Source organism: Alexandromys fortis, unplaced genomic scaffold (genome assembly GCF_014885135.2).
Source record: "Alexandromys fortis isolate MF-2015 unplaced genomic scaffold, M_Fortis_MF-2015_v1.1 scaffold_94, whole genome shotgun sequence".
Lineage (NCBI taxonomy): Eukaryota > Metazoa > Chordata > Mammalia > Rodentia > Cricetidae > Alexandromys > Alexandromys fortis.
The window spans coordinates 2,909,415-2,928,353 of NW_026067979.1; the positions used below are offsets into that span (position 1 = coordinate 2,909,415).

Below are 18,939 nucleotides of genomic sequence, written 5' to 3' on the forward strand. Positions count from 1 at the left end.
TGCTAAGGAACTGGGAGATGCAATGAGTATCTTATAATCAAAATCTTTTTTAAAAAAATATTTATTTATTTATTTATTTATTATGTATACAATATTCTGTCTGTGTGCATGTCTGCAGGCCAGAAGAGGGAACCAGACCTCTTTACAGATGGTTGTGAGCCACCATGTGGTTGCTGGGAATTGAACTCAGGTCCCTTGGAAGAGCAGGCAATGCTCTTAACCACTGAGCCATCTCCCCAGCCCCCTAATCAAAATCTTAAAACAAGTACTTCAGCTTAAGTTTATCTTACAAATGGTACTTGTCATTTTTGTATTAAAACATAGTTTACTTCCAAATAGGATTAAGAATAAATCTAAAATGAGGTGTTTTAAAAGTTACTAGAATTGAGAATGTGGGGGTCAAGGGACACCTTCTGTTCTGTAGGTATTAGGAGAGGCCTGAACTTGGCCCAGACAGTACCCCAAACCATGTGCCTAAAATCACTTCATCTAAAACCATATTTTGCTGCACTCTTATTCCGGTGCTGGGCATGAGGATCTCTTGAGTGAGAAGTCCCAGTCCCAGAATTTTCCTATTCATCCACCTCAAAAGCAGCTCACACTTGAAATCCTAGCACGGGGGAGGCTGAGTAAAAGTACGAGGCCATCCTGGGCTACCGAGTGAGAGCCTGGCAGAGAAAAACAACAAACACACACCCAACCCAACACACAGAGAACACAGGCTGCTGAGCTGGTAGCTGTTCAGCAGACATTCACTTGCCGGGAGGGGCCTGCTCTGTCTCCCAGCTCTTTTTTGCTTTGGGGAAGGGACATGATCCACAGGAGCTGGCCGCAGAGAAAGCAAGCAGAAAGCAGCTGTGATGAGACTCCTGGGCACTCTGCATGTTTAACCGAGGGACATAACAAACGCTGCCAAGCTCAAAGGGTTCAACTTTGGGGTGCCTGTCTCTTCATGTCTACCCACTGAGGCTGTGAATTCTTCATTGACTTAGGACCTGATTGATCACTACCCAATGTTTTCAGATATAATTTCTTAATTAAGATATTTTCTCACAATATATTTTTTTCTCTGAAGAGCGCTAGAACAGTCTATAAAAATTGAGTTACAAAAAAAAAAATAAAACTAAAAGCAAAAGATAATTTCTCTGGAGGTCCTAGAACTTCTGGCCAAGACAAACATGTTAAGGAGCAATAATTTCAAATCCATAAACTGCAGATGGGATAGAGGGGATGCTGAGGAAAGTGGCTCTGCCAATCACAGCTTTCTGGCTTTTGAGATGAGTTGTGTTTCACACGTAAGAAGTCATACTCACATAACTGATACACCTTGATTGATTTAAGTACACACTTATGAAATGCCCACCATGTCTCAAAGATGATATACTCTAAACACACATCCTGTGCTGTCTCAGCTGTCACCTCACTAACAACTGCACCCAACTTTCCCCTCAAATAAAGGCTTCCCCCTGCGTGGTAGTGATCAACAAAGGTGGACAATCCCAACTCTGTGTCAGCCACTAACATTTCCTCCTGGTCCTGTTCTGCCAGGGGTCTTGCGAGGCTCTGATCACCACATTAGCCCCCTTGTGTGTTCTCCTCTCCTGTGCTGTTTAGCTTAGTTGGATGATGCCTCTTTTTTTAATGGTAAGATACTATGCCTGAGGTAGGTTCAAGGACCTACAGATAGATACAGCACTTAAATAGCTTAGCAAACTTCTAAGTATAGTGAGATCATTAATGAAAGACAAACAGCAGTAAATAAATATACAGTATCAACAAAATCCCATATATTTAAGACCCTAGCATCATTGTGATATGTGTTTTGTCTAAACAGTAAGATGAGGCCACACTGGGTAATGCAGAGTGGCCAAGAACAGCTGCTAGACCCAAGCACCTACACAGGGAAGACCAGGGATGACTACCTAGTCACTGCTCCAGACTCTGTAAGCTTTCTCCCAAACCACATACAATGTCAGCCAGCGGACTTGGCCCACCCTCTCTAGCCACTCCCCCAATTATATGGTGAATACCTTCAAAATTTCTAAGGATAAAGGATTTGTAAGAGCAGTTTCCAGCATCTCTGGATATCACCTGCCTAAGAAGCATCACTGAGAAATCTCTTTCAGTTTGGGTTGGAGAGAATATGATCTGACGAGTCAGTACACTCACTTGCCTTTGTTGCATTTTGAAAAGTGATCACTTGTAATATCTACTTTGTAATATGAATAATGCTATCTTGGCTGCTGGCAAGCTTGTAATATCTAAGGTAACTTCCCGCTTTTCCCGCGGGTACTTTGGCTCTGCCTCTTACTGCACATTGATAAATTTAAGTTTTGCTACGATGATTCAACAAAAAAAACTACTTTAAAATCTTTCTTAAAGGCAGTAATTGAGGTTTAACTAGGATTTATTTGCTATCATCAGAACAAAAATTACTAAGGGAACAGACATCATCTGCCTTGCTTTCTCCCTAAGCTAGTAGGATGTTGAAATAAACAGTAATTACTAATTTTGACTTTGCAAATCTTCTTTGCATTTCGAAATATACCAAGGCAATAATACATAAATTTTCTGAAAAGTAAACAAAATAAAAATAAAAGAAGCCTTTGTGACTTTCTAAATCAAATAACTGTAAAAGAATAAGAATGCAAAACATAAAGGAAAATGGCAAAGACAATCACTCTGCCTCCTATTTCCCATCCTGGGTCAGCCTGGAGAGGAAGCTGAAGAAGACGGAAGCAAGGTGATCGTTGAGCCAAAGAAGACTCCAGGAAGAGCACATTTCAGTAATCCTACAAGAGGCACAGAAGAAAAACTCCAACCGCATTGCAAAAGGCAACCTGGCACAGGGCAGCAGCCTTTCCCTGCATGCATGCTTGCACGCATGCACACACACATGCACATGCTCACTCACTAGCTCCCAAACCTGCCCTGGAACTGCCACCCTCTGCTGTGCGGGGCGTGACAGAGCATCCCTGCCATCTGGCGGTACTTACATCAAGCTGGGCCGGTGCCACTGGGTACTCCTATTGTTGTGGTTGACATAGTAAGTGCGGCCTAAATTGTCCACTTTCTCTTCCCATCCTGGTGGCAGGGGAGGAGGAGGGAGCTCCTCCTGGTGCTGGGAAGCTGAGTCGTTGGAGTCAACAACCTCCCATCCGTGCTGTGGAATAAAGTGAATGGGAGGGTCGTGAGTCTGGGCTCCAGATCACAGGAGCAGGCCACCCCAGCGTGACACCCTTCTGCCTCACCCGACCTCACTCTGGGTCTTACAATGGTCTCCTGGCTCGTGCTGAGATAGATGCTCCCTCAAAGGGAGAAAAACCAATTCAAGGTTTCAACACTCATCTGAGCAATGGCCAGTTGAGCATGCCAGCTTCTAAGATGACTGCATCTCAGGGGGCTACCAGGTCTGGAGACTTCATTTACTTCCTTTTCATTTCATAAACATTCATTTATTTGAGTGTGTACATTTATATGTAAGCTCACATGTGCCTACATGGCACATGTGTACAGGTCAGAGGACAATTTGCACGTGTCAGCTCTTTCCTCTCCTTCCATGTGAATCCCATGGATCAAACCAGGTGTGGCAGAAGGTGCCCTAACCTGTCGCGCCATCTCGCCAGCCCTGTTTAGTTTCTAAGCCACATCATAAAATTGTACATTTCCAGTAGTTGTTTCGACTCAACGACCTCTAGGGCTGCACAAAGCCAATGACATGGGACATGCCGGAGCTGTCACAGCCACCCTCCTTTCAACACCACCATGATGCATGCATGTATGGTCTACAGAAAGAAGGGCCCAGGTTACAGGTGTAGGGACAGGGCTATTGGTCCCCAGCGAGGATGGCCTGGGGCTGGTGTGACCGGAGATGAAGCCTCTCCCTTGTCTGTTACAATGGTGACCCAGGAGTTGTCTAGAAACTGATGCTGTTGCTTCGGCACTGCCTGAACAGACTGCATGGGGCCAGGACCAGAGTTGAACTGTTCCGACACATACCTTCGGCATTAAGTATTGCTTTCCTAACATCCCCTGGTAGAGCCAGCGGAAAATCAACCGATTCACTGGTGACTGCAGTCGGAAGATGAGAAGAGTATAAAAAAAATTTCCTCGGATTTCACACAGCAATCTGCTGCTTTGCTTGGGAAATCTCAAACTCCACTACGGCCTGCCACCCACCCTGTCACATGGCGGTAGCTGTGGAAGTCTATAGTGAAACACTGCCTGGAGATGTGGCCTCTTGGTGGGAGGGAGTTTGGTCAGCTTGTCCGCCACCTATCATTCAAGTACCACACATGTGGGACAGCTGCAAACAGGCGTGAGAACAGCCAGGGAGGCCTCGTTCAGTGAGAGCGTTCTGAACAAGACGAGAGTTGTTAACAGGACAGTGTTGACCACAGTGTGTGCCGAGGTGGTACAGTGTGATCCACAGCGCAGGCATGGGACCAGAAAGCGAGGAGCCCGCTCTGCCAGGAAGAGGACAGAGCAGAACACTCTTCTGGATGGCTAACTGCAAAATGGCATTTCCCAAGGATAGCTTTGCAGTACGTACTGTTACCCAAGGACCAAATGAACCAGAAATGGGGAGACAGCTTTTAAGTCAATCTCCATCCACTCTGGAGCAAGCTCAAGTGCTAAGAGGAACCCCCAAAATAACTGAAAGCCCAAAGCAATCATGTTTTTGTTCTTGTTTTTCCTGGCAGTGGGGCCATCCACAGTAGATGCCTTAAGCTGCTATGAAGAGTCTTCCTTAGGCTCGTGTGTGTGGACACTTGGTCCTCTGCTGGCGATGGTGTCTGGAAAGGTTGCTGAACCTTCAGAAGGTGGAGTCTTGTGGAAGGGAGTGGGTCCTTGCGGGTGGGCCTTGTAGATTTACAGCAGAACCCTGTTCTGTCTACTTTCCATCTTCCGACTGTGATACAATATATGACCAGCTGCTCCACATTCCTACCGCCACAGCGAACCTCCCTGGCCTGAAATGTGAGCCTTTCTTCCGTAACTGGCTCCGGGTGGGTATCTTAACAGCAGCCAGAAGAGAAAACCAATACAACTGTACGAAGCGCTGCTCTTCCTATTATTAGAGTCGTGACGTAGAACGAGAACTGCACCTTGGCTAAAACAATCACACAGCGGAGACTTTCAAAGACAAGCGCAGGGTATGTGTGCATGTGTTTGTATTTATGTTTACAAACATTCACTCCCTTCAGCGAGTGAGGCGAGCAGCCGGGAGACAGGCCAGACCCCGCAGCTGACCCTCATACCTCCATGTCGTCCCTCTGCTCGCTGTTTTCTTCATCCTGACCTCCGTTTTTCGGCATGTACGCCATTTTCAACCGCAAGAAACCCTTGACTCGCGATTTATGGCTGCACGCAAGGAAGAAAACCAGTTATAAAGACGATGGCTTGTTTCCATCTTTCTTGTTTGAGGTGTTGGCTGAAACTGTCCTCAGAGAACCCAGCCCTGCATCACTCACTCCCACACCCACCCGCAAGCCTCACCTTCTTGGTCGCAGGAGAAAGTCCTTAAATGTATAGGGTCTCTCCATGGTTGGGTCTTCTGTCTAAGGGAAGAAAAAAAAAAAACAAATTAACAAAGAAGCAGCACTTAGAAAAATTTCTCATTTTGACACATTCATCAGGAATATGGAGGATATAATTTTAGGGCATGCCAGGGGTTAAAGAGGAGCTGGCCTCTCAACAGCTGGATGATTAATTAAGCATCTGCAAGGCCCACAGAGGCCTGACTCCTTGAGCCCCACTAGATGTCACTATCTCCAGCAGCTTCTGGTAGTCAAGCCCAGCCAGAGACAAATGACAAAATTATAGCCACCACTGCCAAGTCTAATCTCTAACTGCAGGGTGTAGCCTCAACCTCCCAGAGCCGATTAACTTTGGAAAACAAGCGGTCACTCAAGCCTCATTATCCCGTGACTCGGGACACCTAAATTCAGAGTTAGCCAGGGAGCCTCTACCCACACTGGGCTTATGTCAAGAAGCGGGGAGTGAAACTGGGCTGTGTATTCCTTAGCTTGTCAACTTGGCACCAACTAAAATCACCTGGAAGGAGGAAACCCCAACCGAGGAATTACCTCTGCGAGGTTGGCTTTTTGGCATGTCTCCCTGATAGTTCTCTGATTAAAGATTGCTGAGGGCCCTGGTCACTGTGAGAAGCGCTACCCCTAGGTCCTGGGTTATATAGGAAAGCAGGATTAGCGGCTTCCTCCGTGGTCTCTGCTTCAGTTCCTGCCTACTGGTTCCTGCTCTAGGCTCCTGCCCTGGCTTCCCACCAATTGCTTCTGGTCCCAGCAACAGAGAAGTAACCAAAGGCACAGGATATAGGTGCATTCCATAAGAAATTAGGATTCCTTTTACTGTGCAAAGCTGGTTGGCTAATAAAGCAGGAAAGTGGGAAAACTTGTGCCATTACTGTTCAAATGTTACATGGAGTCAAACCTGAACTACCTGGCTTGTCGGACTAAATGCAATCCAGAATATTTGCTTTTATAGGATGAGGGGCAAAGCACAACTCAATGATGCATTATGTCCAGGAAGGAGAGAGAGAGAGAATAGTGCTTACATTTGAAAGATTGTCTATTTATATCCTTCCTTCCTATCCTTCCTCCTCCCCTGCTTTATGCCTGTGCATGTGTTATCTGTGTGTTTCCGTATGCTACCCCAAGGACAGCCTTGGGCACTGTTCACCCTGTTTTCTCTCTCACTGGCCTGATACCCACTGATTAAGGCTTATTGATTAGGCTAGAGCGGCTGATCAGAAAACCGGGGAATTCTCCCTGTCTCTGCTTCCCCAGTGCTGGAGTTGTAAGACATACCATAATGCCTTTTATTTACTGGTTAAGTTTTATTCTCACACAATATATTTTGATCATATTCTTTTCTGCATCCCCCAACTCCTCCTAGATTCTCTCCACTTCCTTCCCATCCCACTTCATGTAGTATCTCCTTTAAGAAATAAATCCCCCCAAATCAAAACAAACAAACCCCAAACACACACACACACACACACACAATACCAAAGTAAACCAAACCAAACCAAACCAAAATAAAGCACAACAAAGCCAAGGAAGGAGTCTGTTTTGTGCTGGCCAACTACTCCCGAGTGTGGGAACTGCCCTGGAGTGCGGTTGATAAACCCAGTGTCACTCCACTGGAGAACAGCAGGTTTTCTCTCTCCCAGCAGGTATCAACTGCAAACAGCTTCTTGGTTAGGGTTTTTTTCTGACTTGAACTTATGCAGGTCCTGTGCATACTCCACCATGTGAGGTCATACGTGCACCAGTCCCGTTGGGTCTGGAAGACGCTTTCATGTACGTTCCAGGGAACTAAACTCCTGGGCTTTTGTTGGCACTTCACCTTCTGACCCATCTCTTCAGCAATCTTCGTCCTATTCTTACTACAATGAAATGGGAATCCCTGCCCATGACCTGCCAGCCTTGTGATCAGGCTTTACACCTTTACCTCACTGTCAACGGTCTCCCTGACAACGGTTCCTACTCCAAGCCATCGCCATGTCATCAACAGAGCCCACGCACTGACAGGTCCGGACTGACAGTCAGTCCACTTCGCATGTCTCTGCCATGTCGCCTTGCCCTCGGAGAGCCCATCTTAAACTCACTTACATCACCCCGTGTCACAGCCCTCGGCTTGAACTTTCTCATCACCACTAATTGCCAGGGACAAGAAAGAAGATGTGTGCAGAAAATAACTGACACATTCATTTGCTCTAGAAAAAGAGCCCTAAAATTAACTTTCCCTGAAGAGACTCAATTATTATATTCTCTTAGATTGTGCTAAGGAAGGCAATAAGTAAAACTTATTGACACTTGGGGGATATTTCTTATATAAAAATTTTCAACACGTATCACTTACAATGCACAACTAGGCAATCTGGAATATTACCCTTGGGGTCAGTGACGTGGTTCAGCAAGTAACAGTGTTTGCTGTCAAGCCTGAAGATCTTAGATCCCAGGAATCCACTTGACGTAAGTGGAGAACCAACTCTCAAAACTTGTTCTCAGACTGCCACATGCGCGCACACACACACACACACACACACACACACACACACACACACACACAGCCATGAACATTAGAGCGCCTACCACTGAGACTACCTTAGCGTCCACCTCGCCATCCTGAACATGCTCTGTTCTAAGAGAACGGTCAGCCCAGGCCGCCCAAATGCAACCTTGGCTGTGGTGGAGATAATGCATCTGCAGCAGTGTTTCTGTCTAAATGAATGCCCAAAGATGCAGAGCATCTGAAACTGGCAGCAGTGGGGGAGCACGAAGGGCTGCGGGGGTAACAGGAGGGGCACAGAACAAGGAAGAAGCAGGAGAAGGTTCAGGGGTGCGATAGGAAAACATCTTTCGGGAACTTCATTCTGTTGTCAGAGCGAGCGAGCCTCTGAGCTATTTTTATCCTTAATGAGAAGGTGCAAGATAGGCGACGCGAGGTTGCAATGGCGATGCACTGACTGGAAGAGACGGGCTCAAGCACAGAAGTTTAAGACAATCAGCAGTCATGTGCGGCCAGAGCCGAGGCTGCTCCTGGTGGCCCCGTGAAGACAGCAGGAACTCACGGAAAGGGCAGCACTGGTGAGCAGCTGGTAGGCGACAGCACTGTCCTCATTAACAGCCTCTCATCTCCTCTGCAGGCCTCGGTCCTGCTGCCAGCGTCTCCTAGGTAACGAGTGTGTCACCAAGGACACAGAGCCTCCGCTCAGGGAACACTGGAACTGCCCTGATGCTCCGTCACCGAGCTAGGTGGCAACCTGGCCTTGTCTCTAAGACAACCCTTCCTCCCGTAGGAAAGTGGAGGCCCAGAAAGGACCCCTAGACAATGCACCTGTCTTCAGATGGAAGTCAGCCACAGCCGACGACAGGCAGATTCCCATCTCTTAAAACCTGTCCTTCGGCAAAGTCTTAGAGCACGACCGTGTTTCCTTAGCTCTGTCCTACATAAAAGGTTCACTTGCCCCATGTGCTCTGCCTCAGTCCTCTCCTCAACGCGCAGTAAAGAAGAAAATGAATCCTGAAGATAACAGCCAGGAATCAGATGTCCCAGATACCCCACAAGACTCGAACCTCAGATCCCATCCATTCCCTGTTCCCACACAAGTGTGAACAACAGCCAGGACTGAAAGAGAATCAGGATTCTAAAGTTACTTTGTTGCAACTGGAAGCCCTTGAGTACCAGGCCTGGAGGAACCCCGGATCACAGGAGGGGAAGGGCTGAGTTTGGCTCCCACTATCATATATCCCTTTCTTGCCTGCGTGGTTGGGATAGCAGGCAGTGACTACCCACCGTGCAGGGTAGCTGTGCCACCATCTCCCCTCAGCCTGTAAGTCCAGGATGCCAATCTGGACTTACATATATAACAGCTACCTGGTTCAGAAACAGCTTAATTAAGTCCAGGTGAAGTTGCTTAATTAATTCAGGTGTCCATCTCTTGGCAATGCGCTGTGGGAGAGATAAGGGTTCCACAAAGCTGAAGTTTGTACCTCAGTGTGTACCCACCAACAGGGGATACACCGACCCTCTTGGTTGACCTGTTTGGTGTGGGTGTGTGTGTGTCGGGGGGATGTGAGGGAGCTTTTCCGGGTCAGAGAACTTATGGTAAGAAATGGGGACGGTTCAGGAAAGCAAGCCTGGGGATTCTAAGGCACAGTGTGATATTGCAAATACAATATCTGCTGGTAACAGCTGTGACAGGCTTTCAACCAGGAAAAGGCCTGCAGTTGGGAGGTCTACAGTATTTCAGACACACACACACACACACGGGGTGCATGAAACAGAACATTCGAGTTATTTAAAGCAATTTCATAGCCATCCACACTAAGCTCGCTTCTCCTGTTCCATTGCCATCGAATTCCTGATTTCCACAGCGGTTTCTCATATCAGACAAAGGAGTCTGATGCATTCAAGTGTACTTCCCACTTTCTCTTCTGTGAGGTGCAGTGTGGCTGGCTTTATGTTGAAGTCTTTGATCCATTTGGACTTGAGTTTTGTGCATGGTGATAATTATGGATCTATTTGCATTCTTCTACATGTTGATATCCAGTTAAGCACCATTTGTTAAATATGCTTTCTTTTTTTCCATTTTATATTTTTTTGCTCCTTTGTCAAAAATCAGGTGTTTGCAGGTGTGTGGATTAATATCCGGGTCTTCGATTCAGTTCCATTGGTTCTCCTCTCTGTTCTTATGCCAATACCAGGCTGTTTTCAGTACGGTAGCTCTGTAGTAGAGTTTGAAGTCAGGGATTGTGATGCCTCCAGAAGTTCCTTTATTGTACAGGATTGTTTTGGCTTTCCTGGGTTTTTTGCTTTTCCATATGAAGCTGAGTGTTGTTCTTTTGAGGTCTGTGAAGAATTTTGCTGGGCATTGCATTGAATCTGTAGACTGCTTTTGGTAAGATTGTCATTTTTACTAAGTTAATTCTACTTACCCAAGAGCATGGGAAATTGTTTCATTTTCTGGTGTCTTCTTCAATTTCTTTCTCCAAAGATTTAAAATTCTTGTCATACAGGTCTTCCACTTATTTGATTAGAGTTACTCCGAGATATTTTATGCTATTGGTGGCTATTGTGAAGGGTGAGGTTTCTCTGATTTCCTTCTCAGCCCATTTACCATCTGTGTACAGGAGGGCTACTGACTTTTTTTTTTAGTTAATCTTATATCATGCTATATTACTGAAAGTGTTTATGAGTTGTAGGAGTTTCTTGGTAGAATTTTGGGGGTCCCTTACATAAACTAATCATATCATCAGCAAATACTGAGAGTTTGACTTCTTTTCTGATTTGTATCCCCTTATCTCTTATTGTCTTATTGCTCTAGCTAGGACCTCAAGTAATATATTGAATAGATATGGAGAGAGTGAACAACCTTGTCTTGTTCTAAATTTCAGTGAGATCGTTTTGAGTTTCTCTACATTTAGTCTGATGTTGGCTGTTAGCTAGATGTATATTGCCTTTATTATGTTTAGGTATGTTCTTTGTATCCCTGCTCTCTCCAAGACTTTTATCATGAAGAGGTGTTGTATTTTGCTGAAGGCTTTTTCAGCATCTAATGAGATGATAATGTATTTTTTCCCCCAGTTTGTTTGTATGGTGGATTACACTGACAGATTTTCATATGTTAAACCATCCTGCATCTCTGGGAAGAACACATTGGCACAGGAGACCACTTCTTAAATATAACCCCAATAGCACAGACACTGAGAGAAGAAACAATTAATAAATGGGACCTCCTGAAACTGAGAGGCTTCTGTAAAGCAAAGGACATGGTCAACAAGACAAAACGGCAGCCTACAGAATGGGAAGAGAGTGGGAGACCAGCCCTGTTCAATCCTACATCAGACAGAAGGCTGATCTCCAAAATATACAAAGAACTCAAGAAATTGGTCATCAAAAGAACAAATAATCCAATTAAAAAAATGGAGTACAGACCTATACAGAGAACTCTCAACAGAGAAATCTAAAATGGCTAAAAGATACTTAAGGAAATGCTCAACATCCTTAGTCATCAGAGAAATGCAAATCAAAACAACTCTGAGATACCATCTTACACCTGTAAGAATGGCCAAGATCAAAAACACTGGTGACAACTTATGCTGGAGAAGTTGTGGGGAAAAGGGAATGATCTTCCATTGCTGGTGGGAGTGCAAACTTGTACAGATGCTTTGGAAATCAGTATGGTGATTTCTCAGAAAATAAGGAAACAATCTACCTCAGGACCAATCAATACTACTACTGTTGGGTATATACCTAAAGGATTCTCAATCATACCACAAGGACATGTGATCAACTATGTTCATAGCAGCATTATTTGTCATAGCCAGAACCTGGAAACAACCTAAATGCCACTCAACCGAAGAATGGATAAAGAAAATGTGGTACACTTACAAAATGGAGTACTACACAGTGGGAAAAAATAATGACACCTTGAAATTTGCAGGCAAATGGATGGATATAGAAAACATCATATTGAGTGAGGTAACCCACACCCAGAAAGACAAATATCACATGTACTCACTCACTAGTGGCTTTTAGCCTAAAACAAAGAAAACCAGCCTACAATTCACCACCCCAGACAACCTAGACAACAAAGAGAACTCTAAGAGAGACACACATGGATTTAATGTACATGGGAAGTAGAAAAAGACAAGATCTCCTGAATAAATTGGAAGTGTAGGGATCATGGGAGAGGGTGGAAGGGAAGGGGGAGAAAGAGAGGAGAGTGAAGAAAAAAATATATATCTCAATAAAAACAATAAAAAAATAAAATAGAAAAAAGAAAAGAGTCTGAGGCAGTGAGAATAAAGATATACTATCCAAATTAGCAAGACAGCAGCTCCTTCCCTGTTTGAAACACTGCAATAAGGAATATCTCTTATTTAGCCTGAAATCACTTTTACTGTTCCTGATCAATTTGGTTTGAAGTCTATTAAGTTAAACCTCAGACAAACATTTCAAGTTTTCTCTCATGTGGAGTCTAAGAGGTAAAATGGGAACTAAGACAGGGAGGAGAAAGGTGAGCGTAGCTGGGCATGAGGCGGGGATATCCTCCAAGTCCATGACATCATATATGTGATAAAAATGTCTTTACAGGGCCTGCAAAATGGCTCAGTGGGTGGAGACAACTGCCAATCTTGAGTTCAATTCCTGGAACCCACATAATAAAAAGAGAGACTGACTCCTATGAGTGATTCTCTGACCTTCACTTAAATACCATGGCAGAAGCATGTGTGTGCACACAACACACACACACACACACACACACACACACATACACACACACGGAAAGAAGAATATAAAGGCCATAACTTTATTAAAAGGTTCTTGCTGACCCAGCAACAGGCACAACAGAAAAGGATAATAATACTTTAAAAGTGAATATATATTAACATGGAGGAACAGGTATTTAAGTTGTCTGTTTAATAGGAATTTGGAAAAAAATTAATCTTTATTTCTATAACTTTAATCTTGGAGATAATAACTTCATAATTGTCCACATGAAATACTTTGTATTTGTATATGCAGAATTACAGAGAAACAAGGCTTTCTGTTGGGTTCAGGCTCCCCAACCCATGGTTGCCCAGGATCTGAAAGCATGGTTTACCAAAAGCCATGGAACTCTGGTCTAATCTTCAGAGGTGTCACCTGATGACAGCAGTCACCTGCCAATGTGGCTTAAGTTTAAACCTTAATGAAAATGACAACTGTTTATAAATGGCTCCCGTCATCATACAGCTGTATTTCAAACACCTGCGCACATGTGGTTATAGTGATGCCATATGTCCCATGAGGGAGAACCTGCTTCACTGATTCATCCACAAAGATCAGAATTCCATCTATCAGTACATATTTCTTCAGCTGCTAATTGGGTTATACTATCAATTAATAACCAGATTGTCCTGGCTGGTTTTGTGTGTCAATGACACAAGCTGGAGTCGTAAAGAGGAAGGAGCCTCAGCTGAGGAAATGCCTCCAAGAGGTCCAGCTATAAAATATTTTCTCAGTTAGTGATCAATGGGAGAGGGAACTACCCTTGGTGGGTGATGCCTTCCCTGGGCTGGTGTCCTGGGTTCTATAAGAAAGCCCGGCTGAGCAAGCCAGGGGAAGCAAGTCAGTAAGCAGCCCCCTTCCATGGCCTCTGCATCAGCTCCTGCCTCCAGGATCCTTCCCTGTCTGAGATTTTGTCCTGACTTCCTTCAGTGCTAAACAGCAATGCTGAAGTGCAAACTTAATAAACCTTTTCCTCCCCAACGTGCTCTTTGGTCGTGGTGTTTCTCTGCAGCAAGAGAAACCCTAGCTAAGACATCTATACATAATCATGTCCCTTAACCCTTAAAATGCTAGGAGCAGAGGCCAGCAGGGCCGCTGTTCCCCACATTCTAGCTCTCGCTCCATGGATCTTCTCCATTATTTAAAGACTTTTCTCATCATTATTTATGTATATGAGTGTGTATGTGTGTGTGAACGTGGGCGTCCACAGAAGCCAGAAGAAGGGGTGTGAGTCTCTCACGCTGGAGTTGTTAGCTGCTGTGTGACATCTGATGTGGGTGCTGGGAGCCCAACTTCCGGTCCTTCCCAAGAGCAGCAAACGCTCTTAACCACTGAGCCCTCTCTCAGCCCCAACCTTCTCCATTATTCATAATTAAAAGGACAACTGGAATAATTTTTCACCTTCTTTGTTTCTTTTACCGAAAATGGTATATTTCTGACAAATGTTGACTGTAGGCCACAGATACTCCAGCCATGTGCCTCTCAAGACGGAACATCGATTATGTACTTCACAAGACAGACCGAGCATGCGTAACACATTCTCACACTGTATTACCACACAGAATGAGCATTTGTGCAATTTCCCCACAGGGGTCCTATAACACACAGCCAAATAACACACGTAACAGTACTTCAAATCCAGGGTCACAAGGCCAAGTACATGCAGAATATACCACTTGGCTTCTGCTATGACATGGAAAACCAGAAATGTATCTTCACCTCCTCTGTTTTAGTTTTTAATATGGTCCATCTCCTTGAAGGTAATTAACTCAAACGGCTAATCAATTTGCATTACAGCCATGGTTCTCAACCTGTGGGTCATGACCTTGTTAGGGGATTGGATGATTCTTTCACAGGGATTACCTGAGACCTCTGGAAAACACGAATACTAACATTATGATTCAAAACAGTAGCTAAATTATACTTAAGAAGTAGCAATATTTGGGGGTCACTACCATATGAGGAACTGTATGAAAGGGTTGCAACAGTAGAAAGGCTGAGAACTGCTGGTCTATCTAGGGGCTTATGGTGCTATAATATAGGCTTCTCTCTGGGCATGCCCAGAACAAAAAGGATGTCCTATCTGTGGGGTCTTAAAATTAAAAAAAAAATCTCAGCATATATTAATTGCCTGAAATATTGACTTTCATTAGGCCCTTTTCATATATCTATGCACTGTGATCCCATAATGATCTTAATCAGCTGGCTTCTATTCTAGTGTAGGGCCTTGTTAGTAGCAACTTCCCTGCAAGCTGACACTCAAAATTCCAAAGCCCAATTATTCCCTGTACTGACTTAGCCTCCAAAGAACATGTCTCTACTCCCTGGAAGCTATGCCACCTTTAAAGCCAGCCACTGCTAAATCACACACACGGAGGGCACACTGAGACACTTGGTGAAACTTTCACTGATGGCTCTGTTTTCCCTGGCTGGCCTCAAACTCAAAGAGATGGCCTGCCTCTGCCTCCCAAGTGCTGGGATTAAAGACCTGTGCTACCACAGTTAGCATTCCCCACCCCCTTCCTTTTGCTATAATCAACCAATCCACCAACCAACCAACCAACCAACCAACCAACCAACCAACCAACCAATCTGACTCAGCCCTATGTGTATGCGTCTGTATGCTACGTGTGTGAGTGCCTGCAGAGCCCTGATGATGCCAGGACCCTTGGAGCTGGATTTCCAGTGGCAGGGAGCCACTAGACATGGCGGCTGGGTTCTGAACTCGGGTTGTCTGGAAGAGCACACAGTAAGTGCTCTGAACTCCTAAGCCATCTCTCCAGCCTCTCAGTTAAAAGTCCTAAAGACTATTAGTTCCCCCCCCCCCAAGGACACATGCTTCTTATTTTCTGGAAGAGAGTTGCTAGGGACAGCCACATGAGAAGGGCTAACTGATCAACACTGTCTCAAAGCATGCCCCTCCAGATTTAACTGAAGAACATGATAGGGAAAACCCACTGAGTCGGGAATGCCTGAGCCTTGTGTCCTGGCTACTTCTATGTCATCTTGACACAGACTAGTCGTGAGAGAGGCGGGAGCCCCAACCGAGTAAATGCCTTCATGTGATTGGGCTGCAGAAAGCCTGGAGGGCATTTTCTTAGTGACTGAAGGGGGAGCCCCAGCTCATCACAGGTGGTGCCATCCGTGGGCTGGTGGTCCTGGGTTCTGTAACAAAGCAGGCTGAGCATGCCATCAGGAACAGTTATTCCTCTGTGGCTTCAGTGCTTGAGTTCCTGTCCTGTCCCTCTTGGATGATGAACAGTGACAGGGAAACACAAGCTGAATAAACCCCTTCCTCCCCAAGTCACTCTGGTCACGGTGTTTCAGTGCAGCAGCAGTGACCCTAACTATGACACCTTTCCTTGCAGTTTCTGAGCATGCACAGCCTCTGAGTGAAAACTGAAAAGAATTGCCAGGTTTGGGGCTGGAGAGACGGGTCAGTGGTTCAGAGCGCTTTCTGGTCTACCAGAGGCCTAAAGACCACATCTCAGCATCCACAAGGCCTGTAGCTCCAGCTCCACGGTATCTGACACACCGTGTTTCAGTCTCTGTGGGCACGTACTCATGCCTACTCCTCCCATGTTAAAAGAAAAAAATTAAGAAAAAAAAATACTAGGTTTCGGATATGATTCCCAAAGAAGCACTATGCAGTACACCCATAAGGCACCTGACGTTCCTCTTTGTACTTACAAACAAAAAAATATCCTCATGCACTTTCGAAGACTCTCTTTCTGAGCTTCCAAGTGAGAGAGTAAATGGCTTGCTGCTGGCTGCATTCCTTCTCAACAGAGCTTCAAAGCTTGCCTGGTAGGAGCCTTCCCTGGCGTTCCCCATCGGGCACAGCCCCCGTTTCCACATAGCAGGTTCGCACTAGATCCTTCCAGGCACTTTAGTTTATAGACTATTTATGCTACGTGCGCGCACAAGGAGTGAAAAACACAATGCCCTTGTAAGGCAGAAATATTTGACTCTCCTCTTGTAGCTGCTACTTATGACACTTTGAGCTGCTTGGGGAAAGGTGGCCAGGAGGTGGGTAGGACAACCCAGGAAAGGGCAGCTGGTCTATGAGGCGCCACCGTCACCAAGGCTTCCCGCTCTTGTCTCCCATCCTATTCACACCGATGCAGTGCGCAGGTGACTCCCCAAACCGCAGTCACAGTCCACAGCCCCCACCGTTTGCTCCCTGAGCAGGGAGGAAGGGAGGCAGAGCCACAGAGGCTAACCTGGGAACACTCTGAGGTGAGGGCGGGACTATTCCAGTGGATAAGCACACTCAGAACCAACTGTTCTCTTCCATCTCCGAGCAGATGGAAAGTCGTAAACACGAGACCTGGGAAACGGCAGCCTGTGCAGATGCAGTTGCTTTAACCAAAGGGAAGTGAACAACAAGCCAGACCAAAGGCCGCATGGAAACAAAAACGACGCTGAAGACAGGAGAAGATAACCATTCCATAAGGGGCTGTATCTAAAGGTGGAGGAGCTAGGAGTCGGAGGAGCAAGGCAGAGCTGTTGACAAGGGCTTTCCCGTGATTCAGACACAGGGATTTTTACAGCTAAATTAACCTCTATGTGACCCCCTCCAGAGGGCCACCTTCTCGCAAGGAGCCAAGGCCAGAGCACACATGCCCCATTTCAGCCCTTCTGCCATGCCTGTCGTACTCCACAGACACCCTAGCCAGATATCCCTAAAACCCCACCCCCAGCATGCAACAGTCTGGAACCGTCTGTCCTTACCGGAAGGTGACTAAGAGGCACGTCCACTTGACCCAGGAAGTCGTCTCGTGTCTGTGAAGAAGAAAGCAAAGTGTTTATGTTGCTCTCTGTTCCCCGAGGGGCAGAAAAACCATCCCACTGCACAAAGAGACAGTAGGTCCAGGACTCGGTATGGATGCGGCGAAAGGGGGAGGGGTGAAGGCAGAGGTCCAAGATGAGGCACCAGGCAGGCAGGCACCAAGCTGTCACCAGGAGACCTGGAAGTGTGAACGGAAGGTGACACTCTGTGCTTACCTCCAAAAGGAAGGGCAAGGGATCCTCTTGTAGGGCTGGGAGCATGTGGCCAGCCAGGAAAGAGGCACAGAAGGCCATTTAGGGTTTGGACCCAGTTTAAAAAGAAGGCAGGACAGAACTGTTGGGAGCATTTCAACACGTGCTTAATCCTGCTATAAACTCAAGAGCTTCGCAAGAGCACAGAGTCTGAATAAGTATGTGGGCTTAGTCACGGATACATCTTATAAACTGCAGGACATAAAAAGGAAAGAAAAAGTTTTGTTCTTTTGTTTTTTTTTTTTTCTATTCAATAAGTATGCTACTGGTGAATCCGCATCTAGGAAGGAAGTCTGTAATTTTGGATAAGCTGTGCTCCTTGCTTTCTTGACCAACTACACAGCATCATTCTTCATGTCTTGAATGGGACCAGTGTGGCATTGGTTATGGGACTCACAAGTCCCCTCTCAGACTTTGGGAGTTACCTAGGGTCAGACCCTAGACCAGAGCGCCCAATGGCCGCCAGGATCATGTATGTCCTGTGGTCACAGCACTTGTGGCTTGACCTCTGGGGTTCAGAGGACCTGGGCACAAATCCGATCAAAACAACTACCTCCCCCATAGTGCACAGCTGCTTCTACTGCACACAAACTCACGAGAGCTGGAAAATCCTGTGCATAGAGTCAACCCCTTCTCACAATTAGCTGATAAAAAAAGCAATGAGACACAGAGATCCTTATTGGCACCTATTGGTTTACTGAGAAATATTCCAATTTACAGATACCAATTCTCTACCCCCATTTAGTGAAACCGCAGGTAAACACGAACAAGGGTTTATGAAAGTGATTTACTCCAGTCTTGGGCACTTCCTTCTAGCTAGGTTAAAGATGTGACTAACTGGAAAGCCAGCTTGTCTCGTCCAGATGATGCACGAAGGATACTAGAAACCCAACACTGGCCAGGTGTGTATGAAGAACGAGAGCTGCCTCTCGTATACTCGTGTGTGCATGTGTTTTCTGCATCTGTGTGCATGCACACGTGCAACATGTGAAGGAAAGATCAGAGGTTGACTCTGGGTATCATTCCCCAGGCAGAGTCCATCTTGTTCTTTGAACTAGGGTCCCTCATTGCCCTGGAGCTCACCATGCATGC

At 45.7% G+C, this 18,939-nt stretch overlaps 1 protein-coding gene across 8 annotated transcripts in view; it reads right to left on the bottom strand.

The window, feature by feature from the left end:
* Positions 1–18,939, bottom strand: part of Nedd4l (NEDD4 like E3 ubiquitin protein ligase) — a 312,296-nt gene that overhangs the window by 56,438 nt on the left and 236,919 nt on the right. For all 8 annotated transcript variants that reach the window (XM_050158000.1, XM_050157999.1, XM_050158004.1 and 5 more), the window contains 4 exons: positions 17,539–17,589; positions 5,500–5,561; positions 5,262–5,364; positions 2,997–3,163 (listed from right to left, as the gene is read on the bottom strand). In XM_050158000.1, coding sequence (XP_050013957.1) covers positions 2,997–3,163; positions 5,262–5,364; positions 5,500–5,561; positions 17,539–17,589 — 383 coding nt within the window. Of the gene's footprint in view, positions 1–2,996; positions 3,164–5,261; positions 5,365–5,499; positions 5,562–17,538; positions 17,590–18,939 lie in introns of those variants that run through there.